Source organism: Pagrus major, chromosome 6 (assembly GCF_040436345.1).
Source record: "Pagrus major chromosome 6, Pma_NU_1.0".
Taxonomy (NCBI): domain Eukaryota; kingdom Metazoa; phylum Chordata; class Actinopteri; order Spariformes; family Sparidae; genus Pagrus; species Pagrus major.
In genome coordinates, this window is record NC_133220.1 from 30,103,120 (window position 1) to 30,115,680 (window position 12,561).

At 42.0% G+C, this 12,561-nt stretch overlaps 1 protein-coding gene across 1 annotated transcript; it reads left to right on the forward strand.

Moving 5' to 3' along the window:
- Window positions 1-27: 27 nt before the first annotated feature.
- Window positions 28-11,614, forward strand: LOC140998562 (uncharacterized). Its single transcript, XM_073468877.1, has 12 exons — window positions 28-109; window positions 371-515; window positions 1,255-1,444; window positions 1,534-1,625; window positions 1,716-1,948; window positions 2,174-2,410; window positions 2,499-2,573; window positions 2,678-2,894; window positions 4,982-5,190; window positions 6,359-6,431; window positions 8,782-8,899; window positions 10,403-11,614. Exons 2-12 carry the CDS (start codon window positions 500-502, stop codon window positions 10,596-10,598), a joined length of 1,656 nt encoding a protein of 551 aa, XP_073324978.1. The 5' UTR covers window positions 28-109; window positions 371-499; the 3' UTR covers window positions 10,599-11,614.
- Window positions 11,615-12,561: the final 947 nt, after the last annotated feature.

Genomic DNA, 12,561 nt, shown 5'->3' on the forward strand with positions numbered 1-12,561 from the left:
GGAGCCAATCAAATGAAGGCTGGCTCTGTCCCAGTGAGACCCTGAGCCAGCATGCAGCCCTGACACTGGCACACCTGGATGTAATGCAGCCTTTTAAAGCTACAGATGTGTGAGTTTTTCATTTATTTTAATGGAGAGTCGTCCTCTTTCTGAAGACAAAAAAGTTTTAACCTTTGTTTGAACTCCTCCAACATCTGGCATGCCATGTGGGTTAGACTGAAGCTAAACCCATCCGTCTTTCCTCGAAAGAGGTTTGATAACACTGGCTCCACGTGGCTCTTTCTGCCTTTGTCTGTTATGAAATGTATGAAAGTTATGAAAGTTATGAAAACTGCTGTTGGATAATGCGAGGTCTCGCCTATTGCGAAAGCCATCGGCCACTCCCCCCTCTTCAACGATCTGCATAGTTGCAGTGATATAACAGAAAGTCACCAGCGCGTCTGCAGGTAGCACCGGCGCGCCTGAGAGCTGCCCACACCGACCCGCCCATAAACGCACCATGCCAGCCGAAAAAGGTAAGAGCCGCGCTTCATTCACGTTGTGGTGGGGTCACAGTAAATAAGAGTGTCTTAACTTCAGGAACATGTGCGTGTCTGTGCCTCATTTACCAGAGCAAACAGCCGCTGTGTTACCACAGACATGCTGCCTTCACTAGCTGGCAGCTGTGTGATTTTTATTTGCTGCTTTTCTTTGTATTTTGTGATGATTAAGGGCATACGTTTAAGTTTGATGGACAAAGCATGCAGTTGGAATGTGTCACATTTGGGTATAATGAGTATTTCCAGTTATTTATTGAAATTTTTTTTGTAATTTTTTAAAAACCAAACAGTCATTCAGTCATTCTCACTGAGAGAATCACTAGCAGATAACTGGATAATGAACATAATTAAAAGTTGCAGCAATAGTGGTGATGATGCTGATAAAGATAATTGCACCTTTTCAGGAACAGATGTTACAAAGTACTTCACAAAAGAAATAAATAAACAAAAAAGCCACCCAAAACGAGACAGAGCGACAGACATTAAAGGCAGACTACCAGCTAAAACAAAGAGGCAAATAAAAAAAAAAAAACAGACCTTGATCAGAGGAACTCGGAGTCCTGCTTGTTTTATAAGCTATAGCTCTTCACTGTACTGTAGACAGGTGTCTGACCATGCAGGGCTCTAAATGTGATAATAAGGAATTTGATAATCAGACAGCAGGCTAGAGAAAGTCGCTGATTACTAAACACTACATTATATTATTTCCTCCCAGTTCCTGACACCCCTGTGGAAGTCCTTGTGGATCTCCTAACAAAAGCCAAGGAGATCGCTGCAGCGAGTGCTAATTTGCCGGAAGAGTTGAAATGTCACTTGCAGAAGGCTGTGGACATAGCCAGCGGCCTGGACGACTACCTGGAGAAAATGACCACGCAGGAAAGTGAACCTCTGGCAGAACTTTATAAGTATGTCATCTCTTACAACACATAAACAAATATAACTCAAAACATTTATATGTGAGGTACATTAGTTAATATGTTCATCCATTCTGTAGGAAAACAGTTTCCCATGACTGGGATCAGGTGCACAAGGATGGCAAAACCATGTTCAGGCTACCCAAGGAGTGCATCACCGGCCATGTTGAAGGTCAGACAGCATCACATGTTCTACTCATTGCCATTAGATTCACTGATTGACTGTATTGTGATAGTTTACTCTCTGATGTGTGTTTTGCAGGCCAGACCCTGAAGATGCTGATCCACATGAGTCAAGCTAAGAAGGTCCTAGAGATCGGGATGTTCACCGGCTACGGTGCGCTGTCCATGGCTGAGGGGCTTCCTGAGGATGGCTGCTTAATCGCCTGCGAGTTAGAGCCATACCTCAAAGACTTTGCCCAGCCCATTTTTGACAAGTCTCCACACGGCAAGAAGATTAATGTCAGGACTGGATCTGCCATGGACACCCTGAAGGTGTGAAACCTGTTGTTGAAGGACTGTCAGAGAGGATCATGTGCACTGATTTGCAAACTACTCTGCTAATACAGTTGTGTCACACTTTACCTTTTAATATTTACCATTGTAGTTCCAGTGTGTTCCAGGCAAAGGTTAACACCGACTCTTGTATTTTTGGTGTTAATAGGTTAACAAACTGTGGGGCACATGGCCAGTTTCCTAATAACTCTCTGTCCCTTCCAGGAATTGGCTGCTGCAGGCGAGCAGTTTGACATGGTCTTCATTGATGCTGATAAGAACAATTACATCAACTACTACAACTTCATTCTGGACAACAACCTGCTCAGGATGCAAGGGGTCATATGTGTAGATAACTCCCTTTTCAAAGCCAAAGTTTATCTTAAAGACACGACAGATAGCAACGGACTGGCGCTCAGAGAATTCAACCAGTTTGTCGCAGATGATCCTCGTGTGGAGCAGGTAAGTTTCAAACCTACTAACCTATTACTACTGTGCGCGATTGGCAGGTGTTACTTTTTATTTTCACAGTGTTCTTCTTGTTTCAAAGGTCATTATCCCTCTAAGAGATGGCATCAGTGTTATCCGCCGGGTATCTGTGGCCTCTGACCACTCACTGACCCAGGTACTGTTTAGTTAACCTCAGTCAGGCTTCAATGAGCCAGCAGTCATCATACCATCACTGAGGACTTTCTCTTACAAAAGCATCATTCTCTTTATTTGTATTAGAGTAAAATAACGGATGATGAAGTTTTCCGGGGAGTCAAGGGCCTCACCATCCTCGATCGGATGCGTCTCGATGGGAAGGTGGCCTATGTGACGGGTGCCGGGCAGGGCATAGGCCGAGCATTTGCTCATGCCCTGGGTGAGGCCGGTGCAAAGGTGGCAGTTGTAGACCTTGATCAAGACAAAGCCGAGGCTGTCGCTAAAGAGCTCTTTCTGAAAGGTAAGTGGTGTTAACACGACAAATGTAGAATTGCCTGTGAGACTCAGGCTGTCTGAGGGGAAATAAAAAGGGCTCCAGCCAGTTGCACCAGCACACAGAAAGTCATGATGCATTTATGTGACTCAGAAGTATAAACACCTCTATAATAAAAACACTGAGAACTATGAACTGTTTAACCATTTAGAGGCACTTCTAAGAGTTTTATCACATTTCCTCTGCTAAAAAGCACTGCGTCCAGTTTCCTAGCACGTTGGGCCACCGTGAAGGGCACATTATAACGTTCTGTCTACCATAGGGGCATGTTGGGGGGCAATTTTGTGGCTTTTTGTTGTTGTTGTTGTTCAACATGGGGGCGTCATGGTGGACAATATTCTTGCCCCTCCACCAGTATGGATATCCTCATCCTCATCCTCATCCTCTCATTTCTTTCATGGTGGGAACAAGTGTGAAGTCAGGTCACATAGGCAAAAATTGCAGGGTCGCAACAAGCATTAACTCTGTTTTTGACGATATTGGCATCATTTTGAGCAGGCTGGCGAGTTGAACATGTAAAAATATTCACTTGGCCTCAGTCCTCAGCTCCCATTACACCAGGCCCTGCAATGAGCCAACATTCTCAGTTTAACTGTCACACAGTTGCACTAGTTTTCATATGGCTGCACAAAGTTAGGTTTTTTTCCATAATTGATTAATCTGCTATTTATTTCACGATTAATTGTTGATGAAGGTTCTTAGTCGTCCAGGTCATGGTAAATCTAAGGGCTGTATCGTAGACAACTGGACTTGTTTCAGTTTCTTGAAGACGTCTCACCTCTCATCCAAGAGGCTTCTTCAGTTCTAACTAACTGGAGGGGAGTTTGCAGGCTAAAAACCAAAAGCTGTCCACACTGACAAGAGTAGCCTGCAAACAGTTGCCTACAATACAGCACTTAGATTCACGATTAATTGTTCTATATGACACATGAAAAAACAATAAAAAATCACAACAGTCCAACACTCAGTTCGCTGGAAATGATCACTTCAGCAGTTAATCAATCATCAATATTGGTTGCAGATTACTTTTGAGTAACTAATCAAATAATTGGCTAGTAGTCACAACTCTGCTTGCAAGTTGACTGCTCCCATCGTAATCACTAGTTCATTCGGTGTGAATACTACTACACATGTAGATACATTTGATTTGGAGGATTCCATGGCCTAGGTGTATTTTTGTGCTTGTTAAGACGTGTAATGGAAAATACACCCGTATTAAGCATGAGCTTCTTTTAAATTAAACAATAATAATGAGAAGCTCATTTAAAAACAACTGTTTTTTTTATATTGGAAGTTTATATCGAAGGTAAATCGATACTACTGCACTGTAAATTTCCTTTGATTGAAATGTATTTTCTGGACATAATCTTCACATCGCCCTGAGTCATTTTTTCCAGATGGATTTTGTTTTTTAAGCTGAAAATGAACTTTCTAGATGGAACAACAGCTACACAGAAACATATTCTGTCACTGTATGTTGTTAGTGGAAATTCAGAAAGTCAAACAAAACTGTTATATCTCAAGGCTCCTGAATCATGAGACAACTTTATCGCTGCATTATGTTGACACTAATATAGTGAGAGTGAACAATCTGCAAAAACAGATTTGTCAAATCTCATTGCCATTTATCACTGACTGTATCGCTATTCAAGCATCCAGCAAGTGTATACATTCAAGCTGGCTTTGTGCACTTATGCCACATGTCATAAATTGTCAGTGTGGACAGCTTTTGGTTTTTGACCAGCAGATGGCAGCATACTACAGCATAAGATGTACTGTGTCAGGTTATACATGTTCCTGTGAACCTCTGTATGTGTGATGTTCCCTCTGATTTCTTATTAAAGACTGAAACCCACTAAAAATAAAAGGAGTAAATTAAAAAAATTCATAGTATTTTTCATATTCGTTCTGGATGTTTTAATTTTTTGCACATCTCAAGCCAAATTTTACATCTCCAACTTCTGAATGTTCAAGGATAGAAGTTGCTGATATCACACACAGTCTTCCAACATGAGCAAAGGCATTCTAACAGACTCTCGCGTCTTTTCTAACAGGTATCAATGCCATGTCGATCACAGCTGACATCAGCAAACCAGATGATGTCCAGAGGATGACTGACAACATCGTTTCCAAATGGGGGGCGATCCACATCGCCTGTAACAACGCCGGCATCAACATGAACTCAGCCAGTGAAGACACCAGCTTAGAGGAGTGGGATCAAACCTTTAACGTCAACCTGAGGGGGACTTTCATGTGCTGTCAGGTGTGTGTGTGTGTGTGTGTGTGGTCATTACTTGCTCCACTATATGGCACTGTGATACATTAGTGTGATGTGAAACAAAAATACACATATTTATAAAACTTGAGTTCAGGTTTTTTTATGTTGATAGTTTAACTGAAAAATAGAAGAAAAATAATTTTACTTACTGCTCTGAAAATAGATGCTGCAAACAATAGAAACACTTTACTGTTGCTTTGACAAACACTTTTGTGAAACAACTTTCCACTGGAACCATTTTTTTTTTAATATTAGACAGAGAAATATAAAATTCAAAGAAAAGGCTTCTGAATGTTATGAAAGAATGCTGTCGAAATTCCCTTAACAATTAAATAATCATGTAGTTTCAGAATTATCTTTTGTACATCTTTGGGAAACTTAAAGTACTTTACAGAATTAGACTAAACTTTGATCTTAAACCGAAAGCAACGTATGATGGAACAAATCAGGTAAACCTAAAACAAAAATGTGATAAATATACTGTATTTATGTGTTATAGATCACATCAACTTTTGATGGGAAAGTGGTTCATATTAATCACGAGGCAAGAAAAACACAATGCAATACATTTTTAAATGATATCTGTAGATTATTTTAACCCCTAAAAGTAACACATAATCCTGTGTTTTAATCTTAAAAGTTTTAAATGATCACATTTGGAGCTACAGTTAAGTAGAGGTACTGTTAAATGATGCAAAGGCAAAGAGCGACACCATTTTCTTCTGCAACAAATTCCATTTTGAAAATTTTAAATTGACAATTTGTGAACTAGTACCAAACAAAAAATAACATTAATTCTGTCATTAAGCTCTACCCAAAGAACCAAATTGTTTCTTGATCATGCATTCCTTCAGTAATTTATCTGTCAAAACTAGTTAGAGGATGACCTAATTACTGATGGTCCAACCAGCCTCAGCTTCTCTCTAGTTACTAAAATTAGTCCTAAATGATCTGCTGCTGTCAGATATCTATGTATGCATGCCCTACCAGCTTCAAAATCCACCCAAGTGCCCTGAATGTTGTTCAACCACTATTTCTGTCTCAGAGGATAAACTACATGTTTTTGTGTTGATCCATGCTCGGGCTTTTGGTAGTATATCAGCGCCATAATAAGGTGTTTAATGTGCCTCTTTCCCCTGAATCCTTGCCTTAGGCGGCAGGTCGAGTGATGTTGAAGCAAGGATACGGCAAGATTATCAACACAGCCTCCATGGCCAGTCTAATAGGTGAGTGATGATTCTATTCCCCCACCTTCTCTCTGGAGCCCCTCCATGTCTGCTTTTAATCTCTCCATTTGGCGTGGAGAGTTTGGCTCGAGAGGAGGAGGAGGAGGGGGAGGAAGGGAGAGTTAAATACAGATATGTGCAGGAGTGCATCACATGAAATAGTTGTTATCGTCGGACAGAAAGTCCTATCTGACTTTGGATCATTACAAAAAATCCAGCTGCAGTTTTGGTGTTTGTGAGGACCTCAGAGTGAACCTGCACATTTAAAACCGGATTAGCCGGCTTTTTTCCCACCCTGCAACTTTTACCCCAGTTAAACTGTTCTATAGAGATGCATCCACCCCTGCATACAGTAAGCAGAGCAGGAAAGTGTTGTGATTGCGTCTCGCCGAGGCAGTTTTGCATCATAATAAACATCCCCTCTCTGCGGAGCTGTCTGGAGGATGTGGAAGGCAACCTGAGGTCCAACTTGAGAAGGGAGGGTTCCTGTGCAGCGGCAAAACCCCGGCCTGTGCCAGCAGCCTTGTTTGAACAGCGGAAGACACTTTTAGAGTTTAGTGAGAGCCTAGTAAAAGCCTTGTAATTCGCAGCACCGGTGTAATGTTCCTCCTCCAACAGGTTCCTCCAGAGGAACAGCAACACTTCATCAGCAGTATAGTCAAATCGCCAGTAAACCGCTGTGCCATATGGGCCCCAGTCCCGACTGCAGGGGCAATCTGTAAAACAGGAGCATGCTGGTAAATAGAGGCCGGCATAAAAAAAATGATCAATTACTCACATTACGTACAGTCCTTCAGGAATTTACTTTATTGGTCTGGACATCTGTTATAATATTGTCATAATGTGTAATCAGATGGGACCTGTTCTCGCCAAGTGGAAGCCCAAAAAGCAGCCGTAAATGCCCAATTAAAATGCACAATGACAGCTTTTTGTCCATCTGCTGAATAGAACGTGTGTGTGTGCCCGCTAACACCCCCTCCACACACACACACACACATACACACACAGAGTCCCATCAAGCACCATTTTTTTTTCTCAATAATGGCCAGCAGCTCAAAGACTCCCAGACAGGAAATATCCCCGTTGATGTGGTCACACTCAGTTTTTTTGGCTGCACGATGACCTTACTGAGGGATTTGTGACTCACACCTGCAGATCTCAGCTGCATAGTAATGTACATTACAACAGCCTTGCCATTCTGGGAAAAGAGTGCATCATTTGAACTCGGAAGAATTGGAGATGTAAAGGCGAGCCTGATAAAGAGCATGTTTTCTCCCACTTGAAATGGGCAATAAGTAGCAGGGTGAATGTTAAAGAGGGCTTTGGAGAATGCTCTCCTTCTACCTCCTTTTCCCTTCTTTGGGGATTACGGCTCTTTAAGACGGCGAAAAACATCAATGCAGGTTTATTTAAAGGATGAAGGCATTTTCTGAATGGTATTTTGGGGCCGTATCATCAGGTCTTGAGCGAGGATTAGTGCTGTTAGGCATTTTGAGCTGTGTTTCCTGTCCTGATAAGTCGGATTTCACCTTCAATCTGCGTGTAAGCCCTGGGCTCTGCTCCTCCTCGCCTGCTCCTCTGAGGTCCTAGCCTACCCCTTATCCAGCCCAGCCCAGCCCAGCCCAATCTTACCTTCCCTCTGCTATCTTGCCACACTCTGCACAATCCCCCTCAACCACACTCATAACTACGGCACCGTTGTCCCAGCCTTTACATCTTATTCCTTTAACTTTTCCCTCTATCCTGCACATTTTATCCGAGCAACTTACGCGGGATGCTCCGGCCCTTTTTTTCTCCCCAGGACCGGCCGCTGCCTCTCTGCAGCTGGCCGGTATTTATCATCCCGGTCTCACACTGAAGCCATTTGGCAGTCAGATCGGCGGGTGACGAGGTTAACTACTAAAGTTGTATGTAACTTGGAGCCTTCCTTGTGATGATTAATCAGCCGGCAGAAAATGAGCCCCTGTCCCGGCATCCCATGCAGTGTGCAGCATCTGTGATGGTCAAGGCAAACAAATGGCTCCCTGTCTTTGTTGCTGAGGACAGAGCATAACTGGACATTGTAAGCAATTAATTTTACATGGCTTCATCCGCAGAGTCCCCGGCAGCTAATGGAAGAGCTTTTTACGTTGTATCCACAAGAAACCGCATGAGCTGCAGTATAAAATGTATGTGTTGTCAGCTTTTGTGAGAAAGGAACCGTCTTTTTTTCCCTCTTTATCCATAAAAATGAAAGATTTCTCAATAATAACCTGAGTATGTCCATTATTAATGCTGCAGGAAATGTTATATTTCATTAAATGCTGTGTTGTGTCCATTTTGGGTAACTGATTTTCTTTTTACCTTGCAGTCCCTCATCCCCAGAAGCAGCTTTCCTACAACACGTCCAAGGCCGGAGTGGTCAAACTGACTCAGACTCTGGGCACTGAATGGATTGACAGAGGAGTACGCGTCAACTGCATCTCACCGTAAGTCTTACCATCTGTTCTCGGCCTCCTTCCCTTACCGTTCGGTGCCAAAACGTACCGGTCCACCTTGAGTGTTGTGAGGGACCGAGCCGCGAAAGGAAGTGGTGATTAGTGTGTTTGCTTTCATATGAAGAGCCCCATTTGAGAATGATGCACTAATTTAAGTCCTCAAACAATACATCAGCGCTTAATTAGATGACGTCTTGAGGGATGAATCAACCAAACACTTGCTCTAATTGTTCTATTCAATTAGGGAATCAAATTTGCAACCTCACTCCAACAATGGCGCCTTGTTTGTATCTATTTGTCTGTGAAGCTGAGCAGGGGGGAAGAAAAGAGGAGAACACAGGAAAGGCTGTGTATGTGTGTGGGGTTTCCTTGTGTGTGTGTGTGTGTGTGTGTGTGTGTGTGTGTGTGTGTGTTAAGTGGAGCATCCCTTAGCCCCAGCCATCCCTGAGCAAATCCGTCCGGTGGCACCGGGCAAGCCAGGCCCAGTCACAGCCCCAGAACAAAGCCCTCACACACGCGCCTCGCTCAGCTTTATTTATCGGCAGCTTGTTTGCTAATTTTAATTTGCAAAGAAGCAATTCTCTCTCCCCCGCGCTAACTGGGTGTCTCAATGGGCCGCTGATTTCTTTGAAGTGACAGTCGGTAAATATGCATAAAAAAGGGACACAATTAGCGCTCACGAGGTTGACTGGAGCCTGATTCCATTGGCAACTTTAGCCGCAGCGGTGATAAGCTGCATTATCTAGAAAATTGGCTGAGGGAAAACAGTACCTCTGATTGCCAGCAAAGGTTCCAGATAACAGGGCAGCTGAAGAGAAATATAATTGAGGTGGAATATGTTAACCAAGGTGTCACACGCTCCTTGGAAGTGCTAATTTATCCAATGTTGGAATTCCATATCAAGGCACCGGGATACATCGAACAATGATTCGGGCCTGACGGTTTTTTAGTCACTGTCACGTCAATTGTGCAGAAAGTCAGAAGTCATCTCGTATTAGGCGCAGGCGGCCGAGTTGACATATTTATTCAAATGTTAGTCTGTGATATTTGGCTGCAGAGATTGGAGAGAACTGCATTTGTTGTGACTGAGATATTAGACGCCAGCGCGACACGAAACCAAGAGCAGCACCTTTTTTTTTGGTACATTTCACCTCAACATAGTCTCATTTCAGAGCAGGAATGTGTTGCATATAATAATAAGTGCTTAACCAAAGGCTTTGAGCAAATTATGCCAGACGTCCCCTCATACCCGGGGGGGTCCTCCTGAGACGTGCCAGTCATTTAAGTGCCACCGGTCCCACAGTAAACATCATCAGAGATGCCACGCCATGCCCTTTCTTCAAAGGATAATTGGGTTTATTTTTGTCACCAAAGTGGTGGCTCTGAAACGACGCTGTCACTCCTGCCTCTGAGCTGTGATGCCTTCTGATTTCATTGTGTTTTTTTACTCTCCCCCTCCTCTTTCTCGCTCACTTTCTCCGTCTCTCTTTTCAGGGGGATTGTTGACACCCCTCTCATCCACTCGGAGAGTCTGAGGCCTCTGGTGCAGCGCTGGCTGTCAGATATCCCTGCTGGTAGACTGGCTCAAGTGACAGACCTGCAAGCTGCAGTGGTCTACTTGGCATCTGACGCCTCCGACTACATGACAGGGCATAACTTAGTCATAGAGGGTGGGCAAAGTCTGTGGTAGAGGGGGTAGATGAAGAGATGAAAACTTTTTTTTTCCTCCTCCTCACTCTCCCGGGATTAGTCTCTGAAATGGGTGGCGTTCACATTATCTCCTTTTGACACGTTCACGGCACTGTTAGTTTAAATCTTTACTGGTGTTTAACTTTTGGTCAGTTAACATCTGTTTCATGGTGTGATGAGAAGACTGGTAGCTTTTTGTCCTCTGTGTGTCCTGTACAGGTTCAGTTTGCTGTCATGTGTGTTATGACTGTTCAGTTCCACTGAACGTTTGCGTGGATGGAAAACACTGTATCGTGTTAAATACTAAAAAGACATAAAACAGCTGACCGTCTTCTTGTCACACAATGGAAATTTGTGAACACGCCCAAGAAAATATCTGTCCAAGAAAGTAAAGGAAAACTGTTACTACTGTGTGCCTTCAAACAGGTCACGATGTCTGCTGTATGTTCTCCTGACATTATTTTATACACCGATGCTGTTTAAACACACATTTTTGATAAATATGACTGTTAGATGCCACAAAAAGAAACTGCTCTTTTTCACTGTATCTCTTGAAAAAGTCTGAGCATACTTGAAACGTTTAGTTTATTTTTATAGCACTTTTTCATACAAATTCAGCTCAAGATTCTTTATAATAAAGTGACAGTTTTGTACGGCAATGAACAAAAGGCTGCTTCTGTGCATGAGTACATGTATTAGTGGAAAGTAACTAAGTACATCTTCTCAAGTACTGTATTTAAGTACTAGAAAAATACTTTACTATGTCCATTTCTTGCTACTTTATACTTCTACTCCACTACAATTCAGAGGCAAATATTGTACCTTTTCCACTACATTTTTCTGACACGTTTAGTTGCAGGCTTTGTATAATGATATAAAATATTATTAACAAATGATGTCATATTGTAGATTAAGATAAATTCTCAAGCTGGCCTGCACATAAACTTTACAAAGTAGTTAAAACACCTTTACCAGCTTCAACAATAAAGTGAAGAGCAAATGAATGAAACTCTGAAATATGCCATTCTGTAGTACTTTTACTTTTGGTATTTAAATTATGTTTGGATGCTAATACTTTTGTTCTTCTACTTAAGTAAATGTACCACAGTATACAAATACTCTGTAACGAGTAAAAGTCATAGATTAAATTTGTATTAAAGTACAAGATCTAAGTACCTCTCCCATTTCTTAGTACATGAAAAGTGCACTACTGACTGCATCTAAGCTTCAGTATTTGCTACACGGGTAACACTTTATAATAGCCACCATTAATAAATGGTAAATTTATATTTAATTAAACTTTAGTTAATAGTTATGTCACTGTTATCAATGAAAAGCTGTATAAACCATTTATTTTTATAAGCAGTTATTGTAAAGTTACAACTGATGTTTATAACACTTGTATGGTCATGGTACTGTAATGGTTAATAAGCACTGTAGTTTATAAACACTTTTTTGATGGCCATTAAAAAGTTGTACCTGATGTTTATAAACCTTTACAGTTGCTTAGTAAATGGTTATAAAGCATTTCATTTAATTTCTACAGTGAAATAACTATTAACTCAAGTTTAACTAACTATAAATTGACCATTAATGATGGTTATTATAGTGTTACCACTTATTTTACAATATAAGTTGGCACCAAAAAAACATATTTCTTCTCAAATACATAAAGTGCCTGATGCAGAAAGACTGACTGGTTCTGTAACAACCAGTTTACACCAGAATAGGACGCCTGTGAGTTGTACGGTGCACCTTGACTTACCACTCCCTCCGGTCCAAGACTCTTGTGTACCATACGCAGGATTACAGCCTCCCCAGTCGGCCTCTCTCCAGCTCCTCCTTGCCAAATGGTCCCCACAAGTGGCACTTGTGAGCGCCATCTTAATTGCTCCATTAACTGTTTGTGTGCTGAAAAACAATACTTAAAGGAGAGGTTAGGCGAGGACGTGACCTCAGCCGCT